Here is a 19221-nt window from a genome sequence, read left to right as displayed (position 1 = left end):
TATGAACAATCGCCCGGCCTTTAGTGAGTCAGGTCCGCCCACAGTTCTAACGGCACCAGTAGGAGTGTCCCCACTTGCTCGACGTGGATATGAAACACTATTTCTCTGCGGCCATTAGTTTCTGCATGCCTGCCACGGCCGAATATCTCATGCCTGCCTCGTCCAGCGGAGCATGTTGCAGAGAGATTCCCATCGCCATCCTCCTCCTCCTCCTCCTGATCCCAAAACACTCTGAATCCTGACAAACAAATTTACTCAAAAGGAAACAAGTGCACTGCATGTCAGCCAATAGCTTTAATTGGACACTACATTCACCATCCAAAAATATTATATCCCAGCATTAAGATACTTTAAATAATTTTTTTTTTACTAAAATGATTAGTATCCGATTCGGACTGTTTAAGGCACTAGGTCCCAGTTCACATCAATTCCTCCTCTGAGAATCTCCCAGTTTTGTCTTTCTTTTTTTCTCCCAAACATTTCCAGTTTGTTTTTTTTTTGTCCTCGTTGCTGGGGTCCGATTCCACGGGCGTCGAGAGGCAATCTCACACTAGCAGCCCACTCCTCCTGGGCCCAAACCGTGCTTTGTTAGCTGGGGAGGCGACGAGCGGGGAAGGGGGTGCGTGCGTACAGTTACAATTGGGCTCGGCGCCAAGCCGGTCCGCCGTCTCTCTCCCCCCCTCACCGGATCGGAAAATGGGTGAGGGCGCCCCCCCCCCCTTGGTCGAATAGCCCGCCGACGCTCACCGTCCGGGCTCGCCCGCAAAGAACGGTCCCCTCGACCGTTGATTTGCGCGCAACCGTACCCCAAAAGCAAAGTCGAGCCGTAGGGCTGATTGGGGTCCCCGAGGGCAGGACTCGCCGACGCTATTCCTCAAGCGGTATAGCTCGTGGCCAGCCGTCGTCACTAGGCCGTGGTCTGCCTCACCTGAGGGGGTCACGTCCTTCTAGAAGGACAACTACCATTTTAATTACTGTCAAGAGTAATTCGGTCGCAATCTGTGGGCTCCCCCCTCCCCTTACCGCCCCCCCAAACACACACACACACACCCCCTCTCTTCCTCCCCCCACCCCCCGCCCTTAGCAACCCCCCCCCCCCCCCCCCACACACACACTCCACTCTGGGCAGCCTCGTCCCTCCCTCCACGGTCATTTGGAGGCGTTGTTCACCTTGAGGGACCACGGCCTAATGGAGAGCTGCACCTTCTTCCTCAGCTCCTTGAAGGACTTGGAGCGGTGGAACCTGGTCTCCATGGCAACGGAGGCCCGGGGCAGCGTCTCGGCCCAGTCGGCCCGGCCGTGGCAACCGTCGCCCTGGCAACCGCAGGCCCGGAGATCCTCGCGGCTCGCCTCCAGCACCCCGGCCCGGAGCGAGGAGGCGGGCGAGTCCGCCGAGAAGGCCCGGTGGCGCCGGCTGAGGAAAGCCTGGGCCTGGCCCAGCAGGCCGGGTCTCTTCGGCTTGCAGCGGCCCGGGATCTCGAGCACCGACGTCCACTTCTGCTTCCCCTTGGCCGGGCTCGGCCGGCACTCGAAGCCGCACAAGGCCTCGGGCCTCTGGCAGGCCGCCGAGTGGAGGTTCATCTCGGAGCTCGAGCGGCCGCCCGACTTCCCCCTGGCGCTCATCCGCTTGAAGAGGTCCGTCCTGCGGCCGCCCTCCCGACCCGTGTCCCGGTCTAGGCCCGACGCCGGGCACCTCACCAGCTCGCGGCTCAGGTGCTTCCCTCGGTACAGCAGGCCCTCGGGGTCGGCGGCCGCGGGCGAGTCCGAGGCCTCGGGCGGGGGGAAGAGGCCTTCGACGCTCGGGCCGGGCCCCGACAGCGGGCAGGCTTCCAAGGAGGAGGAGGCGTCGCTGCCGCTGCCGCTCCAGTCCGGCGAGCGGGCCCGGTCGGCCGCCTGGCAGCAGGTGGAGATCCTCCGGCGGACCTTCCAGCCGCCGGCCGGGCTGACCAGCGGCGCGGCCCCCAAGGCCGAAGAGCTCTGGCTGTAGACGGAGGACATGGACAGGCTCTTGGGGTGAGAGGCCAGCTCGGACCTCCTGGGCGCCGGCCTGCACTTGAAACGGAGCACCAGGCCGCAGATGTACTTGTCCAGCCTCCCTTGGCTCGGCAGCGGGACGGCCTCGGGCGGGAGGCCCGCCGCTGTTTTGACCCCAGCGGCCCGGCTGGTCAGGTCCTCCTTCGAGGGGCTTCGGCGGCAGGACGAGGCGGTGAAGAGGGGGCTCTGCAGAGCGACGGCGTGCAGCGGGCTCGGGTAGTGGTAAACCTCGTTGCTGTTCCTGGAGACCAGGTCGCACTGGTACTTGGGGTCGGGGCCCGGCCCGGGACGCTCGGGGTTCCAGGGGCCGCGGCAGCAGGAGAGCTGGGAGCTGACAGGGTCCACACTCAGGTAACGACTTAGGAAATTCAGGTCGCCTGAAATACAGAGGCAAGAAGGTTAGGGAATATTGACCTGACCGAGGTGGGCCCATCCCCACACCCACTCCCACCCCCACTCCCCACCCCAATCCTCACTCCCATTCCCAATCCCCACCCCAATCCTCACTCCCATTCCCAATCCCCACCCCAATCCTCACTCCCATTCCCAATCCCCACCCCAATCCTCACTCCCATTCCCAATCTCCACCCCAATCCTCACTCCCATTCCCAATCTCCACCCCAATCCTCACTCCCATTCCCAATCCCCACCCCAATCCTCACTCCCATTCCCAATCTCCACCCCAATCCTCACTCCCATTCCCAATCCCCACCCCAATCCTCACTCCCATTCCCAATCCCCACTCCCCACTCCCAATCCTCACTCCCCACTCCCAATCCTCACTCCCCACTCCCAATCCTCACTCCCCACTCCCAATCCTCACTCCCCACTCCCAATCCTCACTCCCCACTCCCAATCCTCACTCCCCACTCCCAATCCTCACTCCCCACTCCCAATCCTCACTCCCCACTCCCAATCCTCACTCCCCACTCCCAATCCTCACTCCCCACTCCCAATCCTCACTCCCCACTCCCAATCCTCACTCCCCACTCCCAATCCTCACTCCCCACTCCCAATCCTCACTCCCCACTCCCAATCCTCACTCCCCACTCCCAATCCTCACTCCCCACTCCCAATCCCGTTTCCAATCCCCACCCCAATCCTTACTCCCATTCCCAATCTCCACCCCAATCCTCACTCCTATTCCCAATCCTCACTCCCCACTCCCATTCCCAACTCCCATTCCCAAACCTCACCCCAATCCTCACTCCCGTTCCCAATCCCCACCCCAATCCTTACTCCCATTCCCAATCTCCACCCCAATCCTCACTCCCATTCCCAATCCTCACTCCCCACTCCCAATCCCAACTCCCATTCCCAAACCTCACCCCAATCCTCACTCCCCATCCCAATCCTCACTCCCATTCCCAATCCCCACCCCAATCCTCACTCCCATTCCCAAACCCCACCCCAATCCTCACTCCCATTCCCAATCTCCACCCCAATCCTCACTCCCACTCTCCACCCCAATCCTCACTCCCATTCCCCATCTTCAATCCTCACCCTCATCTTCTCCCCAATCCAACTCAATCTTCACTTCCAGCCCATCCCAATTCTCACCCCAATCCCAACTCAGTCCTTACCCACCCCCCCCCCCCCAATCCCGAGTCCATCCCATCCCAAACCCCATCACATCCCCAACACCCATCCAGTTGGTTCTTCCAGGGGTCCCCCCACCCGTTGCCCTATCTGGGAATCCATTCCCTAAACCCTGAAGAACCTCCTGACATCAGTCCTGAAATGACCCATTCCTGAATATGAACCGGTGTTCCCCTGTCCTACTCCCACTGTTTAATCTGTTTTCATCTTTTCCATGCCATCTTATAACCCCTTCAGACTCTTCCTTTCACCCCTGGTGCCAGTACCGAGGGAGTGCAGCACCGCCGGAGGTGCCGTCTTTCAGATGAGACGTTAAACCGAGGCCCCGCCTGCCCTCTCAGGGTAGATGTAAAAGATCCCAAGGCCAATATTTCAAAGAAGAGCAGGTAAATTTTCCCCGATGTTCATGCCTCCAACGTTAATAAAACAGATTATTATCTGGCCGTTATCTCTCTGCTGTTTGTGGGATCTTGCTGTGCAAAATTGGCTGCCGTGTTCCCTACATTGCAACAGTGACTACACTTCAAAAAAAGTACTTCATTGGCTGTAAAGCGCTTTGGGACGTTCTGAGGTGGGGAAAGGTGATATATCAATGCAGGTTATTTCTTTTCAATGGCCCGAGTCTCTCCCTCATGAACTCAGACCTCTGACAGTCGGGGTCAGCTTCACGGCCCTTCTCTGCGCTGCCCCTGACTCCTTCAGCGTCTCTCCCCCCGGCGACCGGAGCTGGACGCGGTAATCAAGGTGTGGTCTGTCCGGGCCTGCGGGCTGTTCTACTGCAGAGGGCATCGCAGGCAGGCTGCATCTTGGCTTCAATTCGCAACAGGTTTGGGGGGAGGTCGCTGATGCCATTCAGGTGCCCACAACACTGGGAGAGGAGAGACCACAATCTAGCAGTATAACCACAGCCGTGCAAATTATGGGGTGGTGGTTCTTTTTTAAAACTTACCGGTTGAAACTGGTCGCTGTGAGACCTTTGACCTCTTGTCAGCCCCGCTCCCCGCTGACTCGTCGCTGGCCCGGGCCCCCAGGCTGCACAGGAACCTCTGCGACCGCAGGTCCATTAGGCGGACGGTGGCCTCGTCGGTCGACCTGGGCCTGCTCCAGTTGCCGCTCCCCCGGGGCAGCTGAGAGAGTGACTGCATGCTCCATCGCGAGCTAGAGGGACACTCACTGTACACGGAGCAGCAGGAGTTCGAGAGGGAGCAGGAGGTGCTCTCACTGACATCGTAAAAACCTGAGAACAGAACAGAAGGACGGGAAAAAGAAAATCGATTCACACATTGAAACAGGGGTCAATAATTCCCCCCCCACCCCTCGAGTCCCTCCCACTCCCCCTCTCCCTCCCACTCCCCCTCCCCCACTATCCCACCCCTCCAGTCCCTCTCACTCCCCCACTATCCCACCCCTCCAGTCCCTCTCACATGTCCAACGACCGTGTCTATTACTCATTTTTATATGCTAATTAGACAAGCAATTACCACATCTGGATTCCTTCATTACATCTGGATTCCCAATCAGCCACATCTGGATTCCCAATCAGCCACACGTCCCAGTACGTTAGCCTCTAGCCACAAATTTACCCCCAACGCTCCAGATCTCCAGTCCCCTAACTCCGGCCTCAGTTCTCTGGCTTTTATTCTGATGTAATATTCCGGGTACCAGAGTGAGATTGGATCAGGTGAGAGCACCTTCGGGGCTGCCGGGCGGGTAGGAAAAGGCAGGAGACGACCTCTCACACCTAGGCCACACCCACCCCGGGGAACAGGTCGCGACCTTGAGGCCAAGAACTGATGCATGGCCCAGAGATAGGAACAGGAGGAGGCCATTCAGCCCCACGAGCCTGTACCTCCATTCAATTAGATCACGGCTGATCTGTATCTCAACTCCATTTACCTTGGTTCAGTATCCCATAATACCCTTACCGACAAAAATCGATCAATCTCAGTTTTGAGTTTTCCAATTGACCCCCGGCCTCGACAGCTTTTTGGGGGGAGAGAGTTCCAGATTCCCACTCCCCTTTGTGTGAAGAAGTGCTTCCTGACATCACCCCTGAACGGCCTGGCTCTAATTTTAAGGTTCTGCCCCCTTGTTCTGGACTCCCCCCCCACCAGAGGAAATAGTTTCTCTCTATCAACCCTATCAAATCCTTTAATCATCTTAAACCCCTCGATTAGATCACCCCTTAATCTTCTACACTCGAGGGAATACGAGCCCGGTCTCTGCAACCTGTCCTCGTAATTTAACCCTTTTAGCCCCGGTATCATTCTGGTGAATCTGCGCTGCACCCCCTCCAAGGCGCCCTTTTTATTTCCTAACTCAGCCAAAAGCATCAGCAGCGGAGCCAACAGTCGACACCACGGCCCTTCGTCACCTGAGCTGGGCCTCGAGTCGCAGTCCAGATTGTCCAGAGGCCCCTCGGCGAGCTGCGTCCCCGATCCCGCCCTCTTCAGCTCCCCCGAGCCACGCTCCAGGTCCAGATGTTGTCCGGATGCGGCCGTGGATCTGGGCCCCCCCTGGGGACTCGGAGCCTTGGCGACGGGGACCGTGCGCTCCTTGCTCTGGCCCATGGCGGTCCGCTCGTCGCTGCTGGACTCCGCCTTCGCCAGCCCCCCTTGGGCGCTTTCAGTCGCGTCGGGGGCCGAGCCCGGAGCAGCGGGACCTCCTGTGGGACGCGGAGCGGCGTCGCCCTTGGCAATAGGCGGGCAGCCGACCCCTGCCCCTTCTGCGGAGGTCCTGTTGGCGCACGAAGCCCCCCTCGGCCCACAGGCAGTCTCTGGGTGGCTGAGGTTCGGTGCCGGGACGAGGGGCTCAGTAGCCAGGGTAGAGGTCGCTGCCCCGTAGCTGTGTTGCCCATCGCCGTGCCCGATGCAGCCAAGGGTCCCTCTGCCGCCCAGGTGAAGCTCGGCCACCTGTTGGTTAAGGCGCTGTCCTTCCAATTCAGCAGGTCCCACTGAGAAACACTGCAATTTAAAAAGAACAAGCTGTGTTAGAAGCAGGGGGCAAGACAAACGAGTAGTGCCAGCTTGGCTCTGTCAGTAGCACTCTCGCTCCCGAATCCTGAGGTCACAGGTTCGAGTCCCACTCCCATCACTTGAGCACGTAATCCAGACTGACACTCCCGGTGCAGTACTGAGGGAGTGCAGCACTGTCCCAGGTGCCGTTTTCTGGATGGGACGTTTATACAAAAAGAAAGGCAGACAGGGCTTGGTTTCATTCATTCTCAGGAGGTGGGAGTCGCTAGCGAGGCCGGCATTTCCTGCGGTCCGTGTAGTAACTCAGTTTGATACCCTCAGAGGGCGGTTAAGAATCAATCACGTCGGGTGTGGGGACTGGAGTCACCTATAGGCCCAGACCGGGTGAGGACGGCAGGTTTCCTTCCCCCAAAAGGACATCAGTGACCCAGTCGGGCTTTTAATACAATCGGACAGCTTCACTTTAACTGATACCAGCTCTTTATCTTTAAATCGGGATTTTTTAAAACTGAAAACAAATTCTCAAACTGCTAGGGTGGGATTTGAACTCACCTTCTTGGAAATCTTGGGGAGTGGAAATCTGGAACTCTCCCCCCCACCCCCCCCCCCCCCCCGCCCCCCGTAAAACCTGTTGAGGCTGGGAGCGTCAATTGAAAATTTCAGAACTGAGATTGATCGGTTTTTGTTAGGCGAGGGTGTTAAGGGTGTTCGAACCAAGGGTAGATGGAGTTAACACCTCACCCGTTATCTTACTGAATGGCAGAACAGGCTCGAGGGGCTGAATGGCCTCTTCCTGTTCGTATGGTCTTTATTAGTCCAGTGCTATAACCACCGCAGTACCGTACCCCGCCCAAGGGACGAGCAGGCGAGTCCTCGCGGTGTCCTGGGGGGACCAGCATTCCTTAACCAACACCAAAAAGCAGATTAACTGGTCATTTAACTCGTTTGTGCACAAATTGGCCGCTACATTTCCCTACATTACACTTCATTGGCTGTGACGCGCTTTGGGATGTCCTGAGGTCGTGAAAGGTGCAGTTACCAGTGTGCAAACGGAGCAGATTGATTGGGACAAAAATAGCGGAGGAGCAGCTCGTTAATTCACAATCAGGTCCAAGGTTCCGAACTCCATCCCTCCCTCCACTGTCAGTGTCGATCTCAGACGGGGCAGCAGTTGGGGTGTTAGAGTTGGCCTCAGTGCCCCTGGGTTGGGGTGGGGGGGTGGGTGGTGGGTGCAGAAAAGAGCTCAGGTTCCTGGGTACCATCCAGTAACACCTGCTGGAAGAAAGTGTGCGAGGGTGTTGGGAAAAGATCGAGCTCAGCCGCGATGCCCCCCTCGGTCGATCGGCCAACAGGCACAGACGAGGATCCACTGTGAATATCAGCCATAAAAGGTGCTGGAACTGCTGCCTGGTTGTCAAATCCCTCCAGGGCCCTCACCTCTCCCTATCTCTGTAACCTCCTCCAGCCCCTACAACCCTCCGAGATCTCTGCGCTCCTCCAATTCTGGCCTCTTGCACATCCCCGATTTTAATCGCTCCACCAATGGCGGCCGTGCCTTCAGCTGCCTGGGCCCTAAGCTCTGGAATTCCCTCCCTAAACCTCTCCCCCTCTCACTCCTCCTTTAAGACGCTCCTTAAAACCTTCCTCTTTGACCAAGCTTTTGGTCACCTGTCCTAATATCTCCTTATGGGGCTCGGTGTCAAATTTTGTCTGATAATCGCTCCTGTGAAGCGCCTCGGGACGTTAAAGGCGCTATATAAATGCACAAAACTCCTGGTTAAAAAGAATTAGCCCTGAAGTCTAAATCTCATTTCCTGCCATGTTTTTCTCTGTGCAGATATAATTGCAGCACTAAACTCCCACCAGAGGTGAGGTATGGTTTGGGGGGTGGGGTGAGCTTTGTATAACACACACCTCAACAAACAGGGGAACAGATGGAGCGCTGAGCATTTGTGCAATAGATTTCGCTAAAGGGTTCTGGTGGGTGCACATACTGTGATAAACGGTTTAAAAAAAACATTCAGCAGATAACGACAGATTGTCAGGAGAGAGAACTTTGAGCACAAGATTACTGGCGATTACAGATCGGTCACTATTGGTGGGAGCAACGTTGAGGGGGCAAGATTAAGGCAGGAGAATGAGCTGCACAGACCGGGGGAGGGTCTGTCCCCACCCCCCCCCCCCCCCCGATACCCGGGAATGAGTTACAGGCTAGAATCTAATCGAGGGGTCCAGGGGGGTTTATATATAGAATAACAGATACCCGGGGGTGAGTTACAGGCTAGAATCTAATCGAGGGGTTCAGGGGGGTTTATATATAGAATAACAGATACCCGGGGGTGAGTTACAGGCTAGAATCTAATCGAGGGGTTCAGGGGGGTTTATATATAGAATAACAGATACCCGGGAATGAGTTACAGGCTAGAATCTAATCAAGCGGTTCAGGGGGGTTTATATATAGAATAACAGATACCCGGGGGTGAGTTACAGGCTAGAATCTAATCGAGGGGTTCAGGGGGGTTTATATATAGAATAACAGATACCCGGGGGTGAGTTACAGGCTAGAATCTAATCGAGGGGTTCAGGGGGGTTTATATATAGAATAACAGATACCCGGGAGTGAGTTACAGGCTAGAATCTAATCGAGGGGTTCAGGGGAGTTTATATATAGAATAACATACCCGGGAGTGAGTTACAGGCTAGAATCTAATCGAGGGGTTCAGGGGAGTTTATATATAGAATAACAGATACCCGGGAGTGAGTTACAGACTGGAATCTAATCGAGGGGTTTGGGGGGGTTTATATATAGAATAACAGATACCCGGGAGTGAGTTACAGACTGGAATCTAATCGAGGGGTTCAGGGGGGTTTATATATAGAATAACAGATACCCGGGAGTGAGTTACAGACTGGAATCTAATCGAGGGGTTCAGGGGGGTTTATATATAGAATAACAGATACCCGGGAGTGAGTTACAGGCTGGAATCTAATCGAGGGGTTCAGGGGAGTTTATATATAGAATAACAGATACCCGGGAATGAGTTACAGGCTGGAATCTAATCGAGGGGTTCAGGGGGTTTATATATAGAATAACAGATACCCGGGAGTGAGTTACAGGCTGGAATCTAATTGAGGGGTTCGGGGGGTTTATATATAGAATAACAGATACCCAGGAGTGAGTTACAGGCTGGAATCTAATCGAGGGGTTCAGGGGGTTTATATATAGAATAACAGATACCCGGGAATGAGTTACAGGCTGGAATCTAATCGAGGGGTTCAGGGGGTTTATATATAGAATAACAGATACCCGGGAGTGAGTTACAGGCTGGAATCTAATTGAGGGGTTCGGGGGGTTTATATATAGAATAACAGATACCCGGGAGTGAGTTACAGGCTGGAATCTAATCGAGGGGTTCGGGGGGGTTTATATATAGAATAACAGATACCAGGGGGTGAGTTACAGGCTGGAATCTAATTGAGGGGTTCGGGGGGTTTATATATAGAATAACAGATACCCGGGAGTGAGTTACAGGCTGGAATCTAATCGAGGGGTTCAGGGGGTTTATATATAGAATAACAGATACCCGGGAGTGAGTTACAGACTGGAATCTAATCGAGGGGTTCGGGGGGTTTATATATAGAATAACAGATACCCGGGAGTGAGTTACAGACTGGAATCTAATCGAGGGGTTCGGGGGAGTTTATATATAGAATAACAGATACCCGGGGGTGAGTTACAGACTGGAATCTAATCGAGGGGTTCGGGGGGTTTATATATAGAGCCGGAGAGTGCAACTTACAGCAGTCATGCGAAACCAATGATTAAATTCCAGCCTGAATCTGATGCCAGGTACACATCGTTCTGTGGTGTCAGGTGCTCCGAGCCCAGCCCCGGCCGAGTTTCATGGGCCCTTATCTGATCGTCACTTATTTACCTGTGAGAGGTTGAGTGCAGACTGGCGCAGCTTTAACAAACACAGGGCCCCGTGATAGAGAGCAGTAATTATTTCATCAGCATCTGCTCCAGCATGGGAAACCTCTTATCTGCAAATTAGCTCCATGCAACAACCAAGATCATGATTTTTTTTTTAAACAACTTAAATGCTTTAACCCTTCGCCTGTCCTTTTCGCTCAATCAGATTGGCAGACCCCATTGTATCCCCTTCGTTCTGCCCCCCCCTACGAGGGCACAGTTTTTCATAGGCTTCGGTAAACCCCCCCACCCCCGCAAGTTTCCGTTCTTCCCACGTGTTTGGGCAATTCGACTGTGGAAGGCATCACCGCCAGGCCCGATACTGTCCAGCCAGGGTCGTGGGGTCAGCACCGGGCTGCGATCAGGGCCTATTGCGCCCTGCCAAACGCATGCTGGGATAGCACTCCGCTTGGGCGCCCGATTCCAAAAGGGCTGCTTGCCTAGAGTAGGGAGTCACCGGGGCCCCCACCTCTGGCCTCAGCCCCTACCTCACCCCCACTGGGGCTGAAATCACCCCCTCGAGGCTCAGTTTCTCCAGCACGCTCCTCCCCGGCACCCAACACAAACTCCGACCCACCCAGAACTCTGCACACCCCCCCACCCCCTCTCCTATAAATCCAGGCCCCCTATCTCGAAAGCCCACCGTGGACTTACCCTTCACCGCCTTTGACTTCACCTCCCCACGTCCCAATTCACAACTTCCAGGCCTATTCTACCACATGTCTCTTTCCCCCCCCCCCCCACCCAATCTCTGGTGCTGGTCGAGGAAGGAAGATCGACCCCCAGAACGCCAGAGAGAGGTCCCTCTGCTCATCTCCCAACAGTCCAGTGATATCTTCGACACCCAGACGAGGGGGCAGACGAGGGGCTTGCCGGAAGAGACACACTGCACCCATGTGTCGGTGCGGCCTTAATTAAAGGGGCCGTACACAAGCTCTGGCGGGCTGAACGAGCGGGAAACAGCGCGCCGAGAACAAGCAAGGAGCCTGGTTCCCATCTACGATCGCCCCCTTTCCCAGAGCAAGCGGGTCTCTGCTGGGAACAGGTGAACTGCCAGAGCATGTGCCGAGGCTGCTCCGACAACAGCCCGCTAACACATCAGCAGGAGCGAGGACGGCCTGCTGTTGACTTTAGCTCTCTCTCCCTCGAAGGATACTGTTTGTTTTGTCCCAGTCTCAGTCCATTGTCCCTTTCACAATGGAATACGATGGCGCAGCAGGTTTGCGATGAGCCTCATTCTTCGGGCTGAGCGCAGGCCCCTCGGGGCGGGGTGGGGGGAAACGGGTACAAACACCCCCCCCCCCCACTCCCGCTTCGGTGGAGCGCGTATCGAACTGCACAGACACTCTCACCGCGCCTCTGGATTGTCACGGAGGGCCGTGAAATGCGGGGTGGGGTGGGGGGCGGTTTTCGAACGATTTCGCCTGCTACAAAACGGTCGACACGATGGAAGGCACGTGTGTAAGGAGTGACGGTCTGGGTACGTTCAGCCCAGACCTGGAGCAAAGAAAGAAACAACTTGCATTCATATAGCACCTTCCCCCACCTCAGGACGTCCCAAATCGCTTTTCAGCCAACAAAGTACTTTCTTGAAGCAGCCAATTTGCGCACAGCAAGATCCCACGAACAGCAACGTGATAACGACCAGATCATCTGCGATGTTGGTTCGAGGGATAAATATTGGCCCCCTGCTCTTCTTCAAATAGCGGCCGTGGGATCTTTGACGTCCACCCGAGAGGAGGCAGACGGGGCCTCGGTTTAACGTCTCACCGGAAAGACGGCCCCTCCGACTCCCTCAGTACCGCCGACCTAGTTTTAACGCTCAAGCCTCTGGAACGGGGCTCGAACCCACGACCTTCTGACTCAGAGACTAGAGGAGTGCACTACCCACTGAGCCACAGCTAACACCTAATGGAATCGTCCTGGCACGTACAACCGACTGGCAAAGACCCCCCCCCCCCCCACCCTCTCCGACACCAAGGGGACTCAAGACTTGCGTTCATAATATATACTTAAGTTCCCAGCGCACTGCAGCACAAATCCTAATTTATATTTACAGTCACAGGTTTGCTCGAGGGCTGAGGTTCTGCGATCAGATCAATGTTTGACTAGACAACACCAGACATGCGAACAATTAAGAGATTAGCATCTATCGAGGCCTGATGGGTGTGTCACTCGGCACCCTATACTTAAGAGAGAACTCCCTCCCTCCTCCCCCCACCTCGCGCTCTGCACAGCCAGGCCGGCTGTGGAATGGGAAACCACAGGCTATGTGCACACTTCAGTCGTGCAGTCAGAGCCCGAAGGCCCTGGGGTGAGATTGCTGAGTTTTTCTTTTTATGTTCATTTCTCGGGATGTGGGCATTTATTGCCCATCTCCAGCTGCCCTCGAGAAGGTGCTGGTGGTGGGCCTTAAATAGTTACATTGTATTAACAGCACAGAAACAGGCCATTCGGCCCAACAGGTTTATGCTCCACACCAGCCTCCTCCCTCCCTCCCTCCCTCCCTACTTCATCTCACCCTATCAGCATATCCTTCTATTCCTTTCTCCCTCATGTGTTTATCGAGCTTCCCCTTAAATCCATCTGTGTTATTCGCCTCAACCATTCCTTGTGGGAGCGAGTTCCACATTCTCACCACTCTCTGGGTGAAAAAGTTTCTCCTGAATTCCCTATTGGATTTATTAGTGACTATCTTATATTTATGGCCCCCTAGTTCTGGTCTCCCCCACAAGTGGAAACATCTTCTCTACGTCTACCCTATCGAACCCCTTCATAATTTTAAAGACCTCCATCAGGTCACCCCTCAGCCTTCTCTTTTCTCGAGAAAAGAGCCCCAGCCTGTTCAGTCTTTCAGGATATCCTCTCAGTTCTGGTGTCATCCTAGTAAATCAGTTTTGTACTTTCCCCTGTGCCTCTACATCATTTTGTAATATGGTGCGTACAGTGCTCCAAGTGTGGTCTAACCAAGGTTCCTTCTTGAACCGCTGCAGTCCGTGTGGTGAAGGTTCTCCCACAGCGCTGTTAGGAAGGGAGTTCCAGGATTTTGACCCAGCGACGATGAAGGAACGGCCGATATATTTCCAAGTCGGGATGGTGTGTGACTTGGAGGGGAACGTGCAGGTGGTGTTGTTCCCATGTACCTGCTGCCCTTGTCCTTCTCGGTGGTGGAGGTCACGGGTCTGGGAGGTGCTGTCGAAGAAGCTTTAAATTGCTGCAGTGCATCCTGTGGATAGTACAGCAGTCATGGTGTGCCTGTGGTGGAGGGAGTGGATGTTTAAGGTGGTGGATGGGCTGCCGATGGAACGGACTGCTTTGTCCTGGATGGTGTCGAGCTTCTTGAGTTGTTGTTGCAGCTGCACCTCTCCAGGCAAGTGGAGAGTAATCCATCACACTCCTGACTTGTGCCTTGTAGGTGGTGGAAAGGCTTTGGGGAGTCAGGAGGTGAGTCACTCACCACAGAATACCCAGCCTCTGACCTGCTCTAGTTGCCACAGTATTTATGTGGTTGGTCCAGTTGAGTTTCTGGTCAATGGTGACCCATAGGGTGGGGAAATTCGGTGATGGTAATGCCGTTGAATGTCAAGGGGAGGTGGTTAGACTCTCTCTTGTTGGAGATGGTCATTACCTGGCACTTGTCTGGTGCGAATGTTACTTGCCACTTATGAGCCCAAGCCTGGATGTTGTCCAGGTCTTGCTGCATGCGGGCTCGGACTGCTTCATTATTTGAGGGGTTGCGAATGGAACTGTACACTGTGCAATCATCAGCGAACATCCCCACTTCTGACCTTATGATGGAGGGAAGGTCATTGATGAAGCAGCTGAAGATGGTTGGGCCTAGGACACTGCCCTGAGGAACTCCTGCAGCAATGTCCTGGGGCTGAGATGATTGGCCTCCAACAACCACTACCATCTTCCTTTGTGCTAGGTATGACTCCAGCCACTGGAGAGATTTCCCCCTGATTCCCATTGACTTCAATTTTACTAGGGCTCCTTGGTGCCACACTCGGTCAAATGCTGCCTTGATGTCAAGGGCAGTCACTCTCACCTCACCTCTGGAATTCAGCTCTTTTGTCCATGTTTGGACCAAGGCTGTAATGAGGCCTGGAGCCGAGTGGTCCTGGCGGAACCCAAACTGAGCATCGGTGAGCAGGTTATTGGTGAGTAAGTGCCGCTTGATAGCACTGTCGAATATACCTTCCATCACTTTGCTGATGATTGAGAGTAGACTGATGGGGCGGTAATTGGCCGGATTGGATTTGTCCTGCTTTTTGTGAACAGGACACACCTGGGCAATTTTCCACATTGTCGGGTAGATGCCAGTGTTGTAGCTGTACTGGAACAGCTTGGCTCGAGGCGCAGCTAGTTCTGGAGCACAAGTCTTCAGCACTACAGCTGGGATGTTGTCGGGGCCCATAGCCTTTGCTGTATCCAGTGCACTCAGCCGTTTCTTGATATCACGTGGAGTGAATCGAATTGGCTGAAGACTGGCTTCTGCGATGGTGGGGATATCGGGAGGAGGCCGAGATGGATCATCCACTCGACACTTCTGGCTGAATGCTTTGCGAACACTTCAGCCTTGTCTTTTGCACTCACTGCACGGGGAGCGTTGGCCTGGATTATGGGCTCAAGTCTCTGGAGTGGGACTCGAACCCACGACCTTCTGACTCAGAGGGGAGAGAGTGCTGCCCACTGAGTCACGGCTAACACTTGAGCAGGGATGGGGGGTTTTCACAGTTCAAATGGACACGGGACGAAAAATATTTACTGAGGTCTGGAGGCAGCAGTGTCTTGTTAGAGAAACACCACAAAGGTTGTCCTATGGGCTGGCCCCAGGAGGGATTGATTTAGAATCACACTGGAGTGGGGGGTATCCGAGTGATCCACTCTATGAACACTGGGATAGCCCTGCTTCTGATAGGAACAGGAGGAGGCCATTCAGCCCCTCAAGCCTGCTCCGCCATTCAGTCCAGTCATGGCTGTTCTGCACCTGAACTCCATTTTCCCGCCTTTGCTCCATTTCTGTTCATACCCTCCCCCAATAAAGATCAATCCATCTCAAATCTTGAAAGCTCCAATGGACCCCCAGCATCCACAGCCTTTTTGGGGGGAGAGAGTTCCAGATTTCCACTCCCCTTTGTGTGAAGAAGTGCTTCCTGACATCACCCCTGAACGGCCTGGCTCTAATTTTAAGGTTCTGCCCCCTCGTTCTGGACTCCCCCCACCAGAGGAAATAGTTTCTCTCTATCGACCCTATCAAATCCTTTAATCAATGTAAACACCTCGATTAGATCACCCCTTAATCTCGAGGGAATACAAGCCCGGTCTCTGCAACCTGTCCTCATAATTTAACCCTTTTAGCCCCGGTATCATTCTGGTGAATCTGCTCTGCACCCCCTCCAAGGCCAATATATCCTTCCCGAGGGGCAGTGCCCAGAACTGAATGATGCTGAGCCAGTCTGCCTCGTGCAAAGCAACCACACACCCCCCACGCTGATTGGTGGGGGGTCCCTGCTTTACATGGACCATCGGTGGGCACAGGAAGAACCCCCTCCAGAGGATGTAGCCGGGTTGAATTCCACTCTTTCAAAGGCAGCCAAGGTGCAAAGTAATCTCCCCTCTGGGGGGGCAGGTGGCTTGTTTCAGTCCCATTCAAACACTCTCCAGGACAGGTTCCAGGCAGATTAACCAGCGACCCTGGGCCATAGAATCAAAGGCACAGGCAGAGAGTCTAATCAGCATTTGAAAGCCAAAGATTGGCCGACACTGTGGGTGTGACACTCCACAAGGTTGGTTTGGATGAAAAAGGTCCTTCAGTCTATTGTGACTCTTCCTGGTCTCCCCATCACAGTGTGCAGCTGGTTCTTAAAGGAGCCCAGCGCCCTGGTCTCCCCATCGCAGCGTGGAGCTGGTTCTTAAAGGAGCCCAGCGCCCTGGTCTCCCCATCGCAGTGTGCAGCTGGTTCTTAAAGGAGCCGGTTCTTAAAGGAGCCCAGCGCCCCGGTCTCCCCATCGCAGCATGCAGCTGGTTCTTAAAGGAGCCCAGCGCCCTGGTCTCCCCATCGCAGCATGCAGCTGGTTCTTAAAGGAGCCCAGCGCCCTGGTCTCCCCATCGCAGCGTGGAGCTGGTTCTTAAAGGAGCCGGTTCTTAAAGGAGCCCAGCGCCCTGGTCTCCCCATCGCAGCATGCAGCTGGTTCTTAAAGGAGCCCAGCGCCCTGGTCTCCCCATCGCAGCGTGGAGCCGGTTCTTAAAGGAGCCGGTTCTTAAAGGAGCCCAGCGCCCCGGTCTCCCCATCGCAGCATGCAGCTGGTTCTTAAAGGAGCCCAGCGCCCTGGTCTCCCCATCGCAGCGTGGAGCTGGTTCTTAAAGGAGCCGGTTCTTAAAGGAGCCCAGCGCCCCGGTCTCCCCATCGCAGCATGCAGCTGGTTCTTAAAGGAGCCCAGCGCCCTGGTCTCCCCATCGCAGCGTGGAGCTGGTTCTTAAAGGAGCCCAGCGCCCCCGTCTCGACCAGCCCCCTTTCCAGCTGTTGACCAGGTAAAGGAGTACTTCCCGGCGTCTGTTCCAAACTTCCCCTCAAGACCACCCATCATGTCCCGTTATCCCAGAAGTATTTCCCCGGGATTATCTTTTCTATCCCGTTAATATACCAATTACTTTGAACCGTGCGCAAACACGGCAGCCATTTTGTGCACTGCAAGATCCCACAATGATGAAAGACTAGTTATTTGGGATCTTTGACATCCACCTGAACAGGCAGACGGAGCCTCAGTTGAACATTTCACCCGAAAGACGACACCTTCGACAGTGCGGCACTCCCCTGGTGAGCTCGCCTGGATTACGTGCTCAAGTCTCTGGAGTGGGTCTCGAACCCACGACTCCGAGGGGAGCTCCGCAAAATCTCAGATACAACCAATATTGAGGTTCAGGAGCCTTGGCCGGGCCACTGGGTTAGGCGCTGCCCGTACATCTTCGGGACCTGGGTTCAAATCCAGCCCAGACTGGCAAACCTCCTAGGTCTGTCGCTGGCTGCGGAGGGAACATTGGAACAGAAGGAGGCCATTCAGCCCCTCAAGCCTGTTCCGGCATTCAGTCAGATCATGGCTGATCCGTACCTCAACTCCATCTACCCGCCTTAGCTGGAAGAGTGGCACTTTGTTGAGGGATAGAAGGACTTTTACTCTACATCCTATTCCTTCCATTAACCCCAGTCTGATCTGATCCCATCCCCCAGACTCCCTGTTCCCAACCCGGGGATGATCCAAACCTGCCCTCTGCCGCTCAGTGCACCCCTGCCGGCCCCCCTCTCCTACCTGCTCGATGCCGGCTCTTCCTACGGGCTGGAGACCACCCGGGCAGCTCCTGCTTTCTCTCCCGGCTGCATCGTCCCGTCCCTGGCCGGCGTCTCCCAGCACCCGCCTCACCGTCTCCCCGTGCTTCTCCCGGAGCAGCCGGAGTTCTTGCAGCCCGGCCAGGCTGGCTTCCAGCCTCTCCCCGATCCGGTTCCTATCGAAGCCGGGGTTGGGGGCGCTGGCGCCCGCCTTCCGAGCCATGATGAGCCCCGGGTCCTCCCCTTCTTCACCTCGCTCCTCCAGCCAAAGTAACAAGAACCGGGACACAATGTATCGAGTCGTGAAATGTATCGAATCAGAAATGTATCAAGTCGTGAAATGTATCGAGTCGGTATCACGGAGGGAAATGGACACAATGTAACGAATCGTGAAATGTATCGAGTCAGTTTCAGGGAGGAATGGAAACAATGTAACAGGCAGGCAGCTGGCGATAGGCTGGGCCGATCACATGGTGCCCCGAGAGGGGCGGGGCCTGGCAGCCCTTTGATTCCTGAGAGCAGGTAAGTTGCAATTGGCTGGGGAGACTTTTCAAATGATCTCATTATTATCAGCCCCGGCCCACAGACAGAGCCAGACAACAAAAAAACCACCGCTTTCTTTTTTTCTTGGATGGGAAAAAATTCATTGTTTGAAGTGAATTGTCCCCTGGGGGAAGCGGGAGAGATGAGAAGTGTACTCCTGGGAGAGGATCAAAGGGTCTCTCTTTTTTTTGGTTTGGTTTTTTTTGCTGCAGTTGATGGGGTACAGGCTCCCCCTCCAGTGCGCCCTGATTGTGGGTCAGCATTGGGCAGATGGAGTTCAGCTACAGTTCTAACTAAGCGAATGGCTCGAGGGGCTGAATGGCCTGCTCCCATTCCCATATCCCACTCCAGAGACTTGAGCCCCATAACCCAGGCCGACACTCCCGGTTTCCAGTAACCGAGGGAGCGCCGCACTGTCGGAGGTGGCGTCTTTCGGATGAGACGTTAAACCGAGGCCCCGTCTGCCCCTCTCAGGTGGATGTAAAAGATCCCACGGCCTCTATTGGAAGAAGAGCAGGGGGGAGTTCTCCCCGGGGTCCTGGGGCCAATATTTATCCCTCAACCAACATCACTAAAAACATTACCTGCTCATTATCACATCGCAGTTTGTGGGATCTTGCTGTGTACAAATTGGCTGCCGTGTTTCCTATATTACAACAGTGACTACACTTCAAAAGTACTTCATTGGCCGTAAAGCATTTTGGGAGTTCCTGAGGTCGTGAAAGGCTCTATATAAATGCACAATCTTTTTCTCTTTCTTCATCCCTACT

The 19221-nt window shown here is 54.8% G+C and overlaps 1 protein-coding gene across 2 annotated transcripts; it reads right to left on the bottom strand.

Moving 5' to 3' along the window:
- Positions 1-1109: 1109 nt before the first annotated feature.
- LOC137306445 (uncharacterized) lies at positions 1110-18383 on the bottom strand. Of its 2 annotated transcripts, none has more exons than XM_067975655.1 (4): positions 17892-18383; positions 6008-6596; positions 4583-4870; positions 1110-2411 (listed from the first exon to the last, which is right to left on the bottom strand). In XM_067975655.1, the coding sequence occupies exons 1-4, from the start codon at positions 18129-18131 to the stop codon at positions 1150-1152; spliced, it is 2379 nt and encodes a 792-aa protein (XP_067831756.1). In that variant the 5' UTR covers positions 18132-18383; the 3' UTR covers positions 1110-1149. The 2 variants fall into 2 exon arrangements, with proteins under 2 accessions (XP_067831756.1, XP_067831757.1); XM_067975656.1 differs by lacking the exon at positions 17892-18383 and adding an exon at positions 10409-10509.
- Between the last annotated feature and the right edge of the window lie 838 nt (positions 18384-19221).

Source organism: Heptranchias perlo, chromosome 43 (genome assembly GCF_035084215.1).
Source record: "Heptranchias perlo isolate sHepPer1 chromosome 43, sHepPer1.hap1, whole genome shotgun sequence".
NCBI classification, from domain to species: Eukaryota; Metazoa; Chordata; class Chondrichthyes; order Hexanchiformes; family Hexanchidae; genus Heptranchias; species Heptranchias perlo.
The sequence above is the reverse complement of the archived record's forward strand: the minus strand, read 5'-3'. Positions and strand labels throughout refer to the sequence as shown.

Excerpts from the sequence above, each read along its gene's own strand:
- LOC137306445 (XM_067975655.1), bottom strand. The coding sequence starts at position 18,131 with ATGGCTCGGAAGGCGGGCGCCAGCGCCCCCAACCCCGGCTTCGATAGG. Across the intron at positions 4,871-6,007 it reads CGACTCGAGGCCCAGCTCAG|GTTTTTACGATGTCAGTGAG; the intron begins GTGACGAAGGGC and ends TTCTGTTCTCAG. Across the intron at positions 2,412-4,582 it reads ACAGCGACCAGTTTCAACCG|GCGACCTGAATTTCCTAAGT; the intron begins GTAAGTTTTAAA and ends TCTGTATTTCAG.